This window comes from Trachemys scripta, chromosome 2 (assembly GCF_013100865.1).
Source record: "Trachemys scripta elegans isolate TJP31775 chromosome 2, CAS_Tse_1.0, whole genome shotgun sequence".
NCBI lineage: Eukaryota > Metazoa > Chordata > Testudines > Emydidae > Trachemys > Trachemys scripta.
Window position 1 is genome coordinate 261,438,749 of NC_048299.1, and position 19,009 is coordinate 261,457,757.

General features: G+C 41.4%; 1 protein-coding gene across 1 annotated transcript in view; it reads right to left on the reverse strand.

The window, feature by feature from the left end:
* Nucleotides 1–19,009, reverse strand: part of ANXA13 (annexin A13) — a 36,064-nt gene that overhangs the window by 6,800 nt on the left and 10,255 nt on the right. The window contains 5 exon segments of the mRNA XM_034763572.1: nucleotides 2,148–2,227; nucleotides 2,321–2,354; nucleotides 3,374–3,544; nucleotides 5,908–6,002; nucleotides 10,446–10,521. Of these exon segments, the coding sequence (XP_034619463.1) occupies nucleotides 2,148–2,227; nucleotides 2,321–2,354; nucleotides 3,374–3,544; nucleotides 5,908–6,002; nucleotides 10,446–10,521 (456 nt within the window).

A 19,009-nucleotide genomic window follows, 5' to 3' on the forward strand; every position in this document is an offset into this window, starting at 1 on the left:
TAACAAATTTATTTGAGCATAAGCTTTCGTGGGCTACAGCCCACGAAGAAATGGGCTGTAGCCCACGAAAGCTTATGCTCAAATAAATTTGTTAGTCTCTAAGGTGCCACAAGTACTCCTGTTCTTTTTGTGGATACAGACTAACACGGCTGCTACTCTGAAACCTGTACTAGAATGGAGCGTTTTTCATTCTTGCATTCACAGGCTGTTTTATCATAGTCTTTTTGCTGCCATCCACTGGCCATTGTCTAGTACTGTATCAAATTACACAGGGCTAAATTCTACTTTGGTTTACTTTGCACCCTGCATAATCCCATTCACTTCAAAGGTATAAATCAGGGCAGAATTTAGTCCATAGTATTTGCTGTACTTGAGAGATGCTAGTTCACCAAGGCTGGTATCCTGCCTTCTGCAACATTCAATACCTCTTGCTTCAGAAGAAGGTGAAAAAAATTCTATGTTTTATCTACACAGTTGTGCAATGCTGTACAGTGGAAGCATCCCACATGATCCCTGACTGTCAGGAACATGTAGCCTCTTGACCCTACATCTGAAACTTTCTTGCAAGAATAGGGGAATATGGAGACACGTCTGTCACAAAAGTCAATTTAAAAAAAATTTCCAATACCTACAGTGAAATGTCACTTTTGTCACGTTTCTATTCCTTAATAAAAATCATGTGGCCCTGTACTGTTCCTCCCTATTTAACAATCAGAACCATTCACTAACAGCTGCCTTTTTAGTGTTGCTTTAATTTTTGACAGGAATTTCTGGTAGCACATATCAAGGACAAATCTATGAATATTCCCTGGTTTGTCCTCCCTGAAAATACACCTAGAGGGGTCAAACAAAACCATTGTGACTTCCCACATTCTAGAATGGGAATGTAGCGGTCATGTATTTAGCTATGCCATGGTTGTGCCTTTGCTTCCTGAGTGCTGTACCTTTTCATCTCTAAGGCTGTCTGCAGAGATGGACAGTCATTTTGTGTTTTCTGTTCAGTGAACTCTCTCTTTCACACACACACACACACACACACTTCACTTTTGTTCTTGTTTTCTTAATCTAAAACAAAGATCATTCTGTCTGATATTATGTTTGCTCTGTGTGAATGGAAAAACATAGCAAGCCACTTCCATACGTTCTCTGTCTTGTCTGTTTAGAGTGTAAGCTTTTTGGGACAGGGATTGTTTCTAATTATGTCTCTGGTGCAATGCAACCCTGATCATGGTTAGGTACTCTAGGCCTTAACATAATATACAAAAGAAAGTAGTAATAATCCAGTATCTTCAATGGAGGGATAATACCGAGCAAGATCTAAAAGCTGTTAGTGAGAATTACCATCAAGGGTAAAATATGCCCTTGACAGAAAGAGGTGGGGGGCAAATTCTGAGAATGGCCAAGGACCACTGTGGTCTATAGCAGGGGTGGCCAACCTGAGCCTGAGAAGGAGGCAGAATTTACCAATGTGCATTGCCAAAGAGCCACAGTGATACATCAGCAGCTCCCCCCCACATCAGCTCCCACTCCCCGCACCTCCCGATCAGCTGTTTCATGGCATGCAGGAGGATCTGGGGTGGAGGGGGAGGAGCGAGGGCATGGCAGGCTCAGGGGAGGGGGCGGGAAGGGGTGGAATGGGGGCAGGGCCCAGGGCAGAGCCCGGGGTTGAGCAGTGAGTACCCTCTGGCACATTGGCAAGTTGGTGCCTGTAGCTCCAGCCCCAGAGTCAATCCCTATACAAGGAGCCGCATATTAACTTCTGAAGAGCTGCTCCAGAGCAACAGGTTGACCACCCCTGGTATATAGAACCAGGTGGTAAGTAAGAAAGAATCCAGCACAACAGTTTAATAATCAAATCTCCCTGGACTGGGGGCAGATCCTCTTTTGTGTCCCTAGGTCGTACACTATAAACCTCAGACAGGAAGAGCCAAGGCTGAGCTGTTATTGGAGCCGTGGTCACATCCAGCCTGAATTGTACACTCATCTTTAATTATGACACTAGATTTGGTTAAAAGGCTGTAAGTATAGATGTTTTGCTATAAAAAGGCTGTGTGCGCAGAATGGAGATTTATTACACTGCACTAAGTGGGGTAGAAAAGAAATGTCTATATCATGTAGGTTTGTTATAGAAATATTCCAACCCTTACCTGTAGCACAGAAACCAGAATCTTCCGTAGGGAGCCACTTGTGTCACTTTTTACATCAGATTCTAGATCCCGCTCAAACACTATTAAGAAAAAAAGTCTGTAAGATTTTATTCACTGCTAAAGGGTGAGATATTTTCTTTAAATGAGGGTGTTTTAAATAAAATATCACTTACGCCTTCTGTATGCATCCTTTATGTCTACAATTTGCTGGGATAAGCAAACAAACAAAAAATCAGGTCAGTAACATGCCCATGTGACTTGACATCTTCAGATACCACAGTGGTGTGCCTGGGATTAGGCCCCAGAGAGAATGATGACATTTAGGGGGACATATTTAATAGGCCAGATTCTCAGTCTCCACTAAGATCCCAGTTCAGGAAAGCACATAAGCACATGCTTAAATCCATTCCTATTCAGGACAGCAGTTAAGCACATGCTTAACTTTGTTTCTTGGATTTCAATGGGATTTAAGTACATGCTTAATTGCTGTCCTGAAGAGGATCACTTTCCTGAGTTGGATGGGCCTAAATGCCCTTTGAACTGCTGCAGGGATGCAAAGGGCTCTTCACGCTGCCTTAAACAGGCATAAATGTTGTGTTGTGATGTAGGATACACCCCCAGGCATCTATCCCTCTCTGCATCTCTCCAAACCCTACTCATATTCTGAGGGAGGTGCGTGCTGGAGGGAACTTTCTGATGCGACTATGATGTTCTTTATCTACATAGCATTTTGGGTCTAGGGTGGCCACTCATGTGGTCCCAGAATACCAGACATTCCGGTACTTCTAGGAATGGCGTGGGCCTGCCCCTGCAGACAAGATATCCCCTCCCCGCCTCCCAGTGTGACCTTGCACTCGTGGTGTGTAAGGTCATGCTGGCAGAGGTAAAGTGACACTCTTCAAATGTCATCCCCCATGTGATATCAGACATAACCAGGTGCCGTTTTGTCACAGTACTGGATGGGGGACAAACTACCCCAAAAGAGGATTGTTCAGTTTATAACAGGACAAATGGCCTAACTATTATTGTCATTGCCTTAAAAAATGCTCCTGACTCCAGCCTGAGGGGGCTGATAGCCTTTCGTCTGCAGCCTCTGAAGGGAGACATACTCCCCTCACTTGAGCAGAGGTGACATCTCTTCTTCCAGGAGGCAGGAGTAACGTGTTCACACTAGTCAGAGCAGTACTGCAAGGAAAATGTACAAGAATGGCTAAACACCCACTAACCTTATTGACCCTGGTGCAAAGAATCTCAATCAGCACCGATTCATCAGTTCCTGCGCCTTTCATTGCTTTCCGAAGCTCTCTGGCATCATATTCACATGGACGATCCAACAGAGCCAAGGCTGTCTTTTCAAAATTCCCACTTAGTTCTCCTTTCAGTACCTCTTCCAAATCCTAAGGAAGTAGCCCAGAAAGTTAATTCATAGCACAGAAAATCTACACAGAAGAATTGAGAGGTAATGTTTACTATTGTTTGTTGATTATTTGTGTTTAGTCTATGGAGTTGTAAACATTTCCTGTGCTAAAGGAAGTCTTCCAAAAATTCAGATCAGAAAAGGAAAAAATAACTTTAAATCTGTGGGCCTGGTTCTTCTCTCATTGACACCAAATGTACATCAGGAGTCCCTCTATTGATGTCAATAGACTTCTCAGTGTAAACCACCAGGCACCCCAGTGCCTAGGAAAGGTGAGTTGGGATTACTTGATACACTGTCTCAAGAGGCTCATGCTATATAGGCAAGAGCAAAGTATTATTACTGTTGTGATAAAGTTCCTCCTCTATCTTGGTGGGTCCTGTGCTTATTGGAGGATTTTCTTGCCTCAGAGATTCACCATGTGGGTTGGGGAACAGCCCAGAGACCTTCCCCTCTGGAAGAACCCACAGACCAGGTCAATTGGGAGGTTTGGGGGGAACCCGGGCCCACCCTCTACTCTGGGTTCCAGCCCAGGGCCCTGTGGACTGCAGCGGTCTATAGTGCCTCATGTAACAGCTGCATGACAACTACAACTCTCTGGGCTACTTCCCCATGGCCTCCTCCAAACACCTTCCTTATTCTCACCAGAGGACCTTCCTCCTGGTGTCTGATAACGCTTGTGCTCCTCCAGCAGCATACCCTCTCACTCTCAGTTCCTTGTGTCTCTTGCTCCCAGCTCCTCACACTCACACCACAAACTGAAGTGAGCTCCTTTTTAAAGCCCAGGTGCCCTGATTTGCCTGCCTTAATTGATTCTAGCAGTTTCTTCTTAATTGGCTCCAGGTGTCCTAATTAGCCTGCCTGTCTTAACTGGTTCTAGCAGGTTCCTGATTACTCTAGTGCAGCCCCTGCTCTGGTCACTCAGGGAACAGAAAACTACTCATCCAGTGACCAGTATATTTGCCCTCTACCAGACTCTTGTACCCCACTGGTCTGGGTCTGTCACACTGTGTATGTTTGTTAAGGGTGATAACACCCAAAAGTTGGGTCCTTTGGTTGGAAATAAGTCAGAAATTCCCAATATCAGTGCCACTGTAACTGTGATGTCTCAAATTGGTCATTTAAGACCCTTTGGCTCAATTCTCTAACATCTGCTGCTTCAAACTCATCGTGGAACAAATCCTGAAGTCTTTACTCAGACAAAATTCTTATTGCACTCACTATTGGATTTGGCCTGTTGGAGGATTTTTGGCACAATACTGCCACCCTTACTGACATTGATTAGTGACCTAATCTGCAACTAGCTCTAATCAATTACAAATTAAGTATAAAGCCTGCAGGATTTGACCCTATGCCTAAAACAGGTGTTTTGGAGGCTTTTATTTTTCTTATATTAAAGATTACTCAGGCATTGAGTCTTTCCTTTCAGAGGTCAAGTACCAAAACAGATTTCTGATCCTTTTAACTTTATTGGCAATTTGTAGGTCAGATTCTAATCTCATGCTGGTATAAATCAGCAGTAAATCCATTGAAGTCAATAACATTACACTGGTGTAAAACTGGTGTAAGTGATATCAGAATTGACCCTCTGAATTTGCATTAGGGAATTTCTGTTGCTACATCAACTACCTTTACCCTCGGTTCAGGCATTCTTTCTTACTGCAGGAGAGGCAAACAAAAATGAAAATGTTTTAAAAGGCTCTGGAATTTTAGTATAAATGTCCAGCTCTACTGAATTTGATAAAAATACTTTGAAGTGGTAAATGCAGTTTTCTAGAGCTGGTTGAAAATTTTCCAACCAAACAGTTTTCTGTTGGAAAATGCTGATGAGATGAAATTGAAAAATGTTGTGGAATTTACAAAATGTCTAGATAAGGTTGAAACATAGTGTTTTGATAAAATGGAAACGTTTGTCTTTTAGGTTATTAAATTATAATATATAATACAATATAAAAAAAATTAAATGATAAAGTTGAAACAGAACATTTTGCCCTTATCAAAACAAAATATTTTTGGAATATCTCATTTTGTGAAAAATTCTCAGATTTTGCCCTTTCATCCCAAATTGGGACGAAAACATATTTTGAAAGCTCAGAATCTCCCACGGAACAGAAATTCCAAATTTCAATCCACTCTACTTTACCAACCTATCTGTAAGGCCCAGGATGATTAATATAATCAATATGTTAAGTGACAGTAATTCTTTCATCGGAAACTAACTTTCTAATTCTGTGTCTTTTAAAAACTGCCAGACACATGGCATTATCAAAAATGGGGAAATGTGGGGGCACATTTCTAAAGAGCACTTTGTTTAAAACAACAGGGACATTTTTTTTTAAATACCTTGCCATACATGGTCTTGTAGTTCTGTTTTACTTGTTGCCTCTGGTCGGATGATCGATTTGATAGGATTTCAATAATTGCCGTTTCATCTGTTCCTAAAAAATATTAACGTAGAAGAGGAAATCATTCAGAAACTGCCCGCAGATTTCATTTTTGCTGGGAGAGGAAAAGATGATCAAGTACTCTCCCTTCTAATTAGTAGAAAATTAGTTTCAGAACATCAGTTGGTGTCAATGATAGCTTTTCTAGCATGTACCATTTAAAAAACGTTACTTTTAGTCTGCAGCCAGAACATAAAAAGAAAGTGCACCCAAACCAATGCCACTTAAAGCTAAGAAATCATTAGGGAACCAAATCTCATGTTTCAAGGAATAAGCTCATCAGGGATCAGGAAGAAATTCCACCCTGTGTAGCACTGAACAACTAGCCAGGTGTATTATTTGTTAGGGTTCGGAAGTTGGCCTCCTTTGAAGGATCAGATACTGACTACCTTTGGCAGCAGAACACAAGTGTGCCAATAGTCTGACCCAGTAGGGCACGTCCCATGGGAAGGTAACCTATTGAAGACAATTGCAAAACACTCACTGTCTTCAGCAGGAGCACGAACTGGTGTATAACGATGTTGATTCTTGCTCTCTTAGTTACTTTGATCACAGATGGCTATGACATACCAATGTACAGTCCAGATCAGTAGGGGGCTGTGTCACCCTTGTCCTGCAACTTTGGGTGTCTTACAATGCCTTGCTGAAGTAGCTCCCACCTGAGCCAGTCACAAACTGCCTTCCAGCATGAAAGCCACACCCTGAGTATGAACTGCATCCTGCCAGTCACACCTGGGTTACAGTCTGGCTCTCACCAGCCTTGGTTATACTGCAGGGTGACCCTAACAAACCCCCAGGTCTGGATTTCCCCCCATAGAAATATGTCCTGTACTGCCCATCCCGGCGCTCTCCTGGACAGTGCAAATATTTTAAATTCATTATTTCTTTAAGGGAATAATATGCAGGCTTATTATCTCAAGTAGTTATTCAGACACTTCAATTTAAACACACTGGATTAGATGAAACAGTAAAACAAGTTTATTTACTACAAAGAGAGAGATTTCAAGTGAGTATAAGTAATGAGGCATAAAAGTCAGAAATGGTGAAATGATTACAAGAAAAATAAAGATAAAAGACTTACTAATGCCTAACAAACTATATCAGATTCAAGCAAAGTTTCTCACCACATGCTTTCAGCAGTCTTACTGACCAAGCACTGTGGGTTAGGACCCCTCCCCCAGAGTCCAATGACTGCTTCCGTTGTCTCTTTAGGTGCAGTGAATGTGATAAGCAGGGTGATAGAAGGGTTTTCCTTGGAGTGTTTGTCCCTCCTTTTTATAGTTTCAGTTCCCCTCTTGAAAAACATTTCCAGCTGGGCACTAGGAGACAAAGAGTCTATGTGGAAGGATGTTCCCTGCTGTTTTTTTCTCACTGGTTTGAGCTTTCTTTTTTCCCTCCCTGCTTGATGACTCTGTTTACTGCTTACATGAAAATTAAGCGAAGCACACATTCCTTTGTTAGGACAGACCTGTTTGCCAACTTCTGTTTGGGCAGGGCTGTGAGGCTTGGACCTTGTATTAATAACCCACCAGACAGGGGAATTTTATAACTTCACATACTGTGTAGCCACACGTTTTATCAGGACGATACTGACCAGAAAATTTTGAGTGTTTAAATCAATGGTTCCCAACCTTTTCTCTGCAACTGCATACCATGATACGTTTAATTATTTTGAGACACATCACCATATATCCAAATGAACTTGCCCTCTTATCTCCTCGGTTTAAGCTGCTTACCACCCTTACCATTCACAGTCCGCAGAAGCTGTGTGCCGGCAGGGGTGTAGCTCAAGGTGCAGGGGGGCTGTGTCTGAGGGGGTGCTGCTGATGCAGGGCCCAGCCATGCGCTCAGTCCTTTGTTGGCGCAGTGGGGACAGCTCCACTCCTTGTGGCCATGAGGATGCCAGCCAAGGCTATGCCGACCTACACAGTCACCATGGCCACTGGCACCCACTGGTTAACAGGCACTGAGGATGACATATCTATGGCTACATCTTCACTACGGGGGGAGGGAGGGGGGAGGCGATTTAAGATACGCAAATTCAGCTACACGAATAGCGTAGCTGAATTCGACGTATCTGAGCCGATTTACCCCGCTGTGAGGATGGCGGCAAATCGACCTCCGCGGCTCCCCCATCGACGGCGCTTACTCCTACCTGCGCGGGTGGAGTACAAGCGTCGATTCGGGGATCGATTGTTGCGTCCCGACGAGACGCTATAATTCGATCCCTGAGAGATCGATTTCTACCCACCGATTCAGGCGGGTAGTGAAGACGTAGCCTGAGCCTGAAGGGTGCGGTGGCCATTACCCAGCCCACATGGGGAAACTGATCTGGATGCACAGAACACCTGGTGTCGCCACTCACTCCCGCTGCCTGAATGTTCCTCCATGCCCCCCTAAGGGGCCCTGGCCAGCCTGGGCTTGGGGAGGGAGCAGGGCCAAATGGAAGGCAGAAATCTGCCACCTCCATGCATCGCCTCTGCGATGTTTCCAGTTGGCGGTTGCAGGAGGGAGGGCAGAGAAGCCAATCCGTTGCTCACAGGAGGAGTGTGGGGAGGAGAGGGAGATTGAGCTCTGATGGGTTTCTCTGCCCTTGGAGGAGGCGGGGCAGTGAGGCAGTCGGCCAATCAGAAGATGACTTCCTCCCTCCTTGCTTCCCCCTACCCCGCCCCCACTCTGTATGTAGTTTTTCAAAAAATTCCACGGCACAGCTGTTCAGGCCTGACGGCTCCCCAGTGTGCTGCAGCACACCGGTTGGGAAACACTGGTGTAAATGATACCTCACAAGACGTATTTAGTACAAAGATTACTACAATAGTGTGTAGGGTGTGAACACAGCGGTATATATTCCATCGCAATGGCCAAAATCAGACCTCAGGCCACCTATTGCCTAGCACAACGTGGATTCTGTCACTGAAATTCTTTGTGTGTGACTCCCTGTATGGGACCTGGGCCACAGTGTAGTGTCCACGCTGACAATCCCCTGGCTCCTGTTGTTAGTGTACAATGTTAGGGGCAGAGACAAGGAGAGGCAAACGCAGTGCAAAGCGGTGGTAACGGTGAAGTATTTCACTCCAGACGGGAATGAGGGGAGAAAGTTACAATGTGTGGGGGAAGGAAAGAGCCAGCAGCCCAATGTGTTGATGGGAGAGACAAACAGCTGTGGGTCAGTGTCTGAGGTCTTATTTCTCATTTGCACTAGGCCCCTTTATACTGCCAGAGCGGCACAAAGAGGCCTCAGTGTCAGTGAGAATCCAGCCGCCCATGTGTAATTGCTGTGCAGCCCATCTGTCAGGAAGATTTGCCTGTACCGATGACATTGTCTTAGAGGAGCTAAAAGGATCTCCTGGGGCAGCTTGATGCCAGGAATGACCTTAAAGATTTAACTCTGCCATCCTGGATGTTAGCTCTAATGATGTAACTGGAGAGGTATCATGCTAACTCCTGACAATTTCCAGCCATGTGGCCTGCCTGTTTAATGCACATCCGTATTCTAAATATCAAATGGGAAACCAAAATTCTTGACCCCGATGTAGACGCTGAATAGATATGTCAATATAGGACATGTGTATATCCCCTATTTTCAGCTATTCCTTGTAGAAAATCTGAACACCAGGCCAGATCTGGGGATAGACTTTTTGGTGCTCGGTGCCACTGCAACCTGGAGGTGTGTGAGTGTGCTTTTAATGGGGCACTTCCCAGTCATGGCTGGGGGGTTGGCCAGGCAAGAGCAGCCCCTAATATTCAGGTCTCCTAGGTAGCTGCCTTTGTAACCTACCCCTAATGCCAGTGCTGAACAATGAGAGTTCACTATTCCTGTTATTGTTACTGACAGCTTGGCCAGTCAGTTGCAGTGTATAAATGCCATGTTCTTTCTGCTCCTTTGGGGTTAAGTCATGAAGTTAACACACCAGGAATAATGGGCATAGTGAAGGCCCAATTCTGTGAGGTGCCAAGTGCCCTTAGCTCCTGTAGACTTCAGTGGAAGTGAGGGGTGTTCAGCACCTTGTAGGAGGTGCTCAGGATCTTCCAGGATTGGACCGTTACTGTAATGAGGTTAGGACACTTGTGGGGTAAATATGTATTGATTAGCCAGTGATTTTACTCTTCATCAATATTAGATCCACAAGCACGTTGGGGTGTAATAATGATTCATATGTAGCTAATGATGATTAAGATTATTTCCCCCCAAGCTAATATAATATATATCATACTGTGAGGGTATCTGTATCTATCTATGCACACACAGAGCAGTTGTACTTTGGAATTAATAAGTGGAGTTCGATAGCTGACAGAAAACAGAAAGGTTAACTCAAAACTGATCAAGCAGTTGTTTTGCCGCAAGTGCGCGCTTGGACATACAACTTCTACAATGCAGAACTGTTCCATTGGTACCAACACAGCTAAACAGCATGTTAAAAACAATAGCATTCTTACCCATCCCTTTGCAAGCTTTTTGTAGTTTCTTGGCATCCCGTTCTGCATCGAAATCATGATGGCGCCGAATGGTTGGCTAGAAAAACAGAGGCAACAGTAAGTGGAAAATAATACTACAGTGAATCCTCTGAATTATACTACATGGAATTTGGGCTAGGTTGGGTCAGATTGCCATCTGATCTTTATTCACAAATATCCCAACTCTGATGTCCTTATTTAGTTTTTACTCACTCCTTACTCAGGAAAAACTCTTATTGACTGACTTAGGTGTGTTGATCTATAAGTAGATTATGAAAACCTTAACTCACACTGGTAAGCATTTACTCAAACAAATAGTTCCATTCAAGTCAAAGGGACTAAATGATCGCCAGCATGAGAAAGGATTGCATGAACTAGCCCTGAGTGAGTACTTCAGGATTTGCCTCACTATAAAATAGAAAATAAATTCAGCCTTTCAAATACTAGTACTTTTATGGATAAGCTGGTCTCCGGCCAAAGTAAAACATGGGGGCTTGATCTTGTAACCATTACTCATGCAGGCAGTCTTTTTCATGCAAGTAATGTTATTGATTTCAATGGCACTAGTCACACGAGTAAAGAATACTTGAATGAGAAAGAGTTATAGCTTCAAGCTGTTAATTTGCTCTTTATGACAGTTAAAGTGTAGGAGCTGATCAATATCTCCCAACTGCAGCACCATCCTCCAAATGACAATGGGTAAAATTTGCAAAAGCACCTTCGTGACTTAGGAGCTGAAGTCCCATGGAAACTCAGTGCGATTTAGACTCCTAAGTGCTTAAGTCACTTTTGAAAATGGGACATCAGTCCTAAGTCACTTAGTTGTTTTTGAAAATTTTACCTGTTGTGTCTAATAGATTATAGTCACTGTCACATTCTTGTCCAAAGTATCGGTGTTGTCTCCACTGATCCCTTTGGTTGCTTTGGCACACACGTAGGTGCAAGAAGCATCTTTTAGTATTATTCTTTTTCACAATGGTCATGCTTAAAGATTGCTAGTTCTGATGAAAAGATTGGCAGTCCAGGATAATGAAGTGTTCTGTCCAAAGAACAGGTGTGTCATAGCAGAATAAATCTCCCTACACTACCAATCTACCTCAATGCTTTACTAAAGGAATCGGCTCTGGCCATTCAGTCCTTGGTGCCCCTAATAAGATCACCCAAAATAATTTCAATTAGTGCTAATTGTGACTTTTACATTGCTTATATTTTGGTAAAATTATTCTAATTTTTGGCTACCGTTATGAAAATAGGCATTTATAACACACTATAACAATGTAACATTTCCTTCTCTAAGTCTTCTTTCCTTGCTTTAGGATCACACGGTAATAAGACTTTCACCACCAGACCATTATCCTAAATCTTGATTGTAAAGTTACATGTTGTTATACAGTATGAACAGATAGTAAATCAAGTCCAGTAACTAGGGAGTTACTTGACTAACCCTTTGAATTATTGTAAAAATATACCCATATATATAAATATTAATATTTTCAGTTGTGAGTTTTCATTTAAATTATTCCAGTATAAAATGATATCAAAATCTGAAAGAAAATACAGTTATTGTAGCTGAACTGATGGTGTTGTATCCAAATATTTCTACTGTGAAAATATGTTTGTTATTGCTTTGATAGAATTACATACTACAGGCATAAATATTTGAATATGCGCTTGAAAATACAAATTAAATAGTGTCCAGTTTCTTCGTTTCTTACAAACTGTGCAGCATCTAAGTTCTCTCCCTCCAGTTGGTGATTGGAATAATTCTGAGAATAGAATTCACCTTTGTTCTTTGTAACATCAGGTTGTACAGCGGCAGCCTAGCTAGACTGAATAATGAGCATAGGTTAATGGAATAATGGCAGCTTACAATACAATGAAAGTCTATTCTCAGTATTCCTCTCCATGACGCAAAAGCTGTAGGCGCAATGGATCTATTCATCTAAGCCATAATACGCACACAGTATTGATGCAAGAAGAGTCATATAACTTGTTCAAGTTGTCCTCAGCAAGTAACAGATTCAATGTTCACCATGACTTACGCAGAATTCAATAGGACCCTCAGCTGGTCTTATGATTGAATGCTTTCTGTTGTTTGCCATACAGTGTTTATTTATCGCTGGACTCTGTTCTGTATGCCATAAGCTGTCTTGTGTTAAATATTTTCAGAAAGCATTTTGGGACCCAGATTACATTAAAGATGCTATTAGATAAAAATATTTTGCTGGTAAGGTAGCCTTGAGCCTTTCAATATATTTTTGTAAAATGGTCACCGATAATTTCCACTAGCATTACCTCATTCTGGATGCCTCTTGTTTCAAAGATCCAATAGACCATTAATACTCCATTTCCATAGTTAAATATTAAACTCTCCCAGAGCTACACACTTATGTAAATAAACTGGAGATAGACCAGATGTCTGCAGTGCACCCTTGAACTCCTCAAATTAAAACACAAGCCCTCTCTTTCAAACAGAGTTAGCATTTATATTTCTAGAGATTTTTATATACTTATCTGTCAATTCTCTATGGAATTCTGAAGTCTGTACTCAGTCCAGACTCAGATAAAATTCCCATTAACATCAGAGGTGCCCAGATATTACAGTGATGGATGTGATATAAGAACCTAGATAAACAAGACTGAGTAATGGCTTCATGATTTGGCCCAACTCCATGATAACAAACTTAACACACAGACTTTATTCCAATACTTTATTCAGTCTATAATTTAAAACTTGACAGTATTATTAGAGTCTACCTTAAGCTAGGTAAGACATTAATAATTCTATCTTGCACTCATAGTACTCCTTTAATTCAGACAGATCCCAATTTATGAACAACAGACCATATGCTCCCTACTCCATTATGCTGCGTGGAAGGGAGCAGTTTGTAGTACATTGATGATAAAGAAGAATGGAATAAACAGTGCTGACATTAAACTATCAAAATTATTATATTTAGAATTAACATCTATTGAGATGAATGAGGCAATTCAGACCTCTCTGAGCTATTGTTTCAGGCTTCCTGCAAACTCAGGCAGACATCATGTCATTTGTTACACTTCATATTTGCAAAATATTTCTTTGCAACCATGAGGAGGAGCAATTTCTTTTAAAAAATCAACAAAGTTTTGATTCTGGAGCACAAAATGCAGCCATCAGGTAGAGGTACTAACTGTTTAAGCAACTGTTCTAATTCAGCCCCTGATCTTGCCTATCTTAAACTATCTATTTTGATTATAAGATCTATGTTTGCAAGGCTTTGTGTAAATGCAAGGCATTTTCTAAGTGATCCATAACAATTATTAATAAAATACCACTCACTGATCATAAATAAATTATTAAAAATATATATTTGTCAGATGGTAACTAAGTTCAAGTTAATTCATCTGTTCATCTGATAGATTGTAATGCTCCAAAAGGTTTGTTTCCAGTGTAGTATCCACTTCAGTCTGTGATATCTAGTTGGAATGTTGGAATTAACCACGGCCCTGCACCTTGCAAAGTGAGGGAAAGGAGGGTGCAAAAAAAAATGTTGCCAAGCCTAGGTCTACATTACAGACTTCTGCCGGTGTGTGAGAAGGTGTGATCCCTGACCGCCATAGCCTTGGTGGCAGAAGTCCCTAGTGTAGGCACAGTTATATTGGCAAATCTGAACCTTTACTGGAATAGCTTGTTTCACTTGTAGCATTAGCATACCAGTACAAAACCAATATAGTGGCTTATACACTAGAGAGTTTTGTAGATAAGGTATACTGGCAGGGAGAATGGCAGTGTTATAGACTCACTTTGAACGGGTGTGACTACACAAGACATGTTGCAGTGATGAATCAGGCCCCAAGCCTGAAAGTTGTAAAGAATCTGGCTAGCACAGATAATAAAATGCTAATAAGAGGCAATAAAATAAAATAACATAAAAGGTAATAAAAGAAGAGGCCCCAGTTAGGATACTATTCATCTTGCTTGTTCTTCTCAAGATATGATGTATCTGACTTGGCAGCATGCCATATCTGAGACACCAGCAGCTGCATGCCTCTTCTCAAAAGGGAGTGTATAGAAATACTGTTATTCTAAATAGTCCTTGTCTATACCAGTTCTGCTAGGGAATGCTGATCTGGGCTTTACCATTTTGATGGGACTGAGTTTTAAAAATTATTTATTTCTTTGAAAAAGATAAATTGTCAAACCATCTGTCTGTCTACGATGTTTAGAAGGCACCCATCACCCTGCTCTCTAGTGTATAAGCCACTATATTGGTTTTGTACTGGTATGCTAATGCTACAAGTGAAACAAGCTATTCCAGTAAAGGTTCAGATTTGCCAATATAACTGTGCCTACACTAGGGACTTCTGCCACCATAGCTATGAGGGTGTGACCACATGAAGAGAATAAAATCCCTCTGAAATTTTCAAAAATCTTTAGGAAAAGCTGGTCTCAATTCTCCACTGTCCCTGAGCAAGGCTCCTAGGTATGGGGAGGTGGTTAGGGGACCAGTCATGTCTCCTTGATTCTTAGTGGCTTGGCCGCAGCTAAGTTAAAGGAAGAGGGGGGCACCTTTAACTTACACTGCTGGTAGAAAACTTTCCACCAGAAAATAATTGGGCGTAGCAGAGTCCTGCCCTGACACATCCCCTCCCTGCCCCCAACATGTGGTGCAGTTGTGGCAGAGGAGGCTGCAGACCTCTGCAGCATCTGGCCCAGTGTATCCAGAAGCCTGTGTCAATTGTGCAGCTCACTCCTGATGGGGAACATTCCCTCCATAAGTAATCCCAAGGAAGAGTAACTGCTCCTCAACATCAGTGAACCTTGCACAATCTAGCCTGAAATGTTTGTTAGGAAAGAAAAACCTTCCAGTGCCTAGAATTCAATAAACCTTGAACCACTGTCAGGGCTTCTATAATCATTTGTCCAAGTTCTGGTCTCATTTACAATTCAAAAGAGTTACTTCAGGTGGTTTCACATTTACTTCCATGTAACTGAGGACACATTTACTTCCATGTAATATGATCAATCGACTCAAAAAATGATGCTAGTGGTTCATGGTTTATTGAACTATCTGGGCTGATTCTCCACTGCCTTGTACTTTTTTGTTGTCATTTTCACCTTGGAAAGAGAGAGGAAAGTGGTTGTAAAATGCTACCATTCTGATTTGTCGTGGTTTTGCTCCCTCTTTTCACTGATATTGTAAATGTCTACACAAGGTACAAGGCAGTTGACAATCTGGCCTAACATAACTACACTAAAACAGATGACATAGTTAGCTAGATTTTATTTTTAATTGACAGCTGTGTCATTTCATCTTTCAACAGACTTTAGGCATGTGGCTTGTTAATATGTCTTGACTGCTAATAAATTATTTCCAGGTCTTGAGGAGTTTATAACTCATGTCTACAAACTACAACCCATTGTATGCAGAATAGCACTAGTAGTTAGTCAATTTGTAGCTCAAATGCCTAAACTATTATTATAAATGGAATGAGTCCCATGCATTTATCAGCCCAGTTTACAGGCTTCATAAAAACATAAATGAATAAAGATATTTCCTGTGAGAGAGAAATTTCATGGAGAGCTGACACAACAGGAGTTTGCTAATGAGGGTCAGAATATGTTTTTTTTTCCTGTACCAATTCCATTGACGTAGAAATCTATTGATTCTCAGTTCTCATTGCACTGTGACCCCCTTCTGAGCTTTGGTTCCAGTCCTGGATGGAGGGGCTCGGGCGTCGGCTTCAGCTCCAGGTCCCAGCAAGTCTAATGTTAGCCCTGGTGACCCCATTAAAATGGGCTTGCGACCCACTTTGGGGTACCAACCCACAGTTTGAGAACCACTGGCCGCCGCACTAAAACTTCAATCTTTAAATCACAATAAAGCATTAACTAATTAATCCTGGGAATACCCTTTGAGTGACAAATCATCAGATGGGAAATCTGAGACAGAGGTTAAGTGAACTGCCCAGGCCAACAACTAAGTCAGCTGCAAAGCTGGGAACGGAATTCAAGAGTTCCTGTCTCCAAGTCCCATGCATGCACACTGACAATACATTCTTCTTCTGCATGGTAGCCCTCCTAAAGTCTTATTGCTTCCTATACTCTTGATATAACAGATAGGTATTCCTAACCCCATGGAAACAACACATCAGCCCAGTAGATAGTACTAAATAAATCTTCACAATGCTCACTAGCCTAAAGTGACTGAAGTCTGAAGATGAGTCACTTGGGTCATCATGGCTCTTACACAACTCATGATTTTGTACACATTCACTTAAAACAATACGGGTAGAGTCATTGCTTAATTTATGACATTTTTATGGTTATTACTAGATTAGATAATCACGCCCTGCACTGTTGTAGTTTTGTTGGGGCAATAATACTTTGTTGACAGTGTGAGAACATATCAAGAGTATTAGATCATCAGATTACAGGCATGTTTTCCAGTGAAACAATGTTGGGAATTTTTTTTGCGCTGTTCTAAATGGCCCAGAACAATACAACTATTAATGAGCTTTGGGGAAATAATTACAACATGGATTGTGCCTGACCTAGTTACAGAATGGTTAAAATTTGTGGTGTGGATGGGACATAATCATGTGATCATAACTGGACTATGCCTTAGACTGGCCAGTTTCACCTTTGAACTTTAGTCTGGTTAGGCCCTATCCACACTACAAATAAGAATAGTTTATATGAAGCACATTTATGTTCTCAATTAGCAATCTGATTCTCAGTTAGTAATCTGAAAAGATGGGTTACCCCTGAGTGTACTTAGCAAAAATTTCATGTATCCAAGTATGAAATCTGCCATAAATGCAGGAAATAGAATGCAATAAACAAGTGAAACCACATGAGATTCCCGGTTGCCCTTCATCCAAGGTTGGCACCAATCTATTTGAATTGAATGGGATAGATTATCAGTGGTTGAAACCGAGCTGTTGCACAGCACATCAAGTAACAATTTACTAACACATTGTAAATCAGTTTGCTTGCCATGGGATTTCAGATGAGTCGATAACAGATAATGACTCACAATACTCAGTGAATCATTTTAGGTATTCTCTTTGATCTATCAATTCAAGCATGTATGTTAAGTCTTACGATGAAAAACCAAATGGGTTGGCAGAAAAAAATTGAATAAAAAGGGATCTATACTTAGCATGGTTAATATTGCAACACACTTCACTTGTGTAGACACTTATGGCAGAGACCCAAATTTGGGACCAAAATCTAACAAGTTTCTTGAGCTAATGACAATAGCTTTGAAGTCCTTACAAAAGAACTACAGATCAGGAAACTAGAACAGAAGAAACACAACCAAAAAAAGGTGACACCTAATGCAAAAGAGAGGGAGAGAGTTAAATTTCCAACAAAAAGTACCTTCCAACATATCAAAATAACAACTATTTTTATCCATCCACACCTTCAAGTTTAGCGAGGTCCCACAGGCGAAACAGAAGACAATGGAATAGCAATATCTAGAATGCTAATGACAATGATCATGCACTGACAGAAATAACACATGCCCACTCAGTCATTGACAGTGTACAGCACCAGGAGCAGTAAACTCAGGCCACTTCACAAGGAAGTTTTGAGAACCAGTGCCCATGTGATGAGAAAGCCACTGAGGTTTGGAGATCATAGCTATTGGAATAAGAGTTGGAATAATCCTCTCACATATTAGAGGGGATCAGGTGTTTTACCCTGCCCTTCATCCTCGACAGCTGCTTTTGAGTGCTTTATTAATTGGCTGCCTTACTTTCTGGTTGGTTTTGGTTGATATATTTTATTTGCATTTCACTTTAGAGAAATAAAAAAGGAATATGTAACTGTAACCACTCAAATCAGTGTATACTGACCCCGGCCATTTGATGGGAATATTACCTTTTATAAACCTGACCAATTAATGTGAGTGATGTTAGTCTTTTACCAGTACTCTTATGTGTGACATACATTTAATCATTATTATTATCTGCTGTGCTACTAATGCCTTTCATTGCCCCATGGACTGTTAGGATATACCTGATGCATTTAGCAACAGAGCAGATATATGCATGTTCAACTGGAATACGTGGAAGTAGTTAGAGAATAGAGATAAAATAAAAGCCTGTTACAATTGTTGGGCCAATTCCACTCTCAGTTGCAGAGGTACAACTCTGGTTGAAGTCAAAGGGGCAGTGTCAACAGTCTACAACAGGGAACAAAAGGCTAATTTTTAATAGACTTCTAAGCAAACAATTTCACTAATTGTCACAGAAAATAGTATTTATAGTCACAGGTTTGCATATATTTCATTGTAGCCCATCCATCAGCTTAAGAATCCAAAGTCCTTCAACATATATCCCAGGTCCAGACAATGAACCAGTTCTCTTACTAATCAGCAATCCTGGAAATTTGCAGGGTTTCCTTTTCTCTGTCCATAACCACATATCATACTATTATATACAGTAATATAATTGTTAATACAATAACAACCAGGAATTAGGTGCTAATCTAATTAGTAAAGTTGTGTATAATACATTGTGCGCTCAGAAGACAACCTTTAGCAAATCAATGC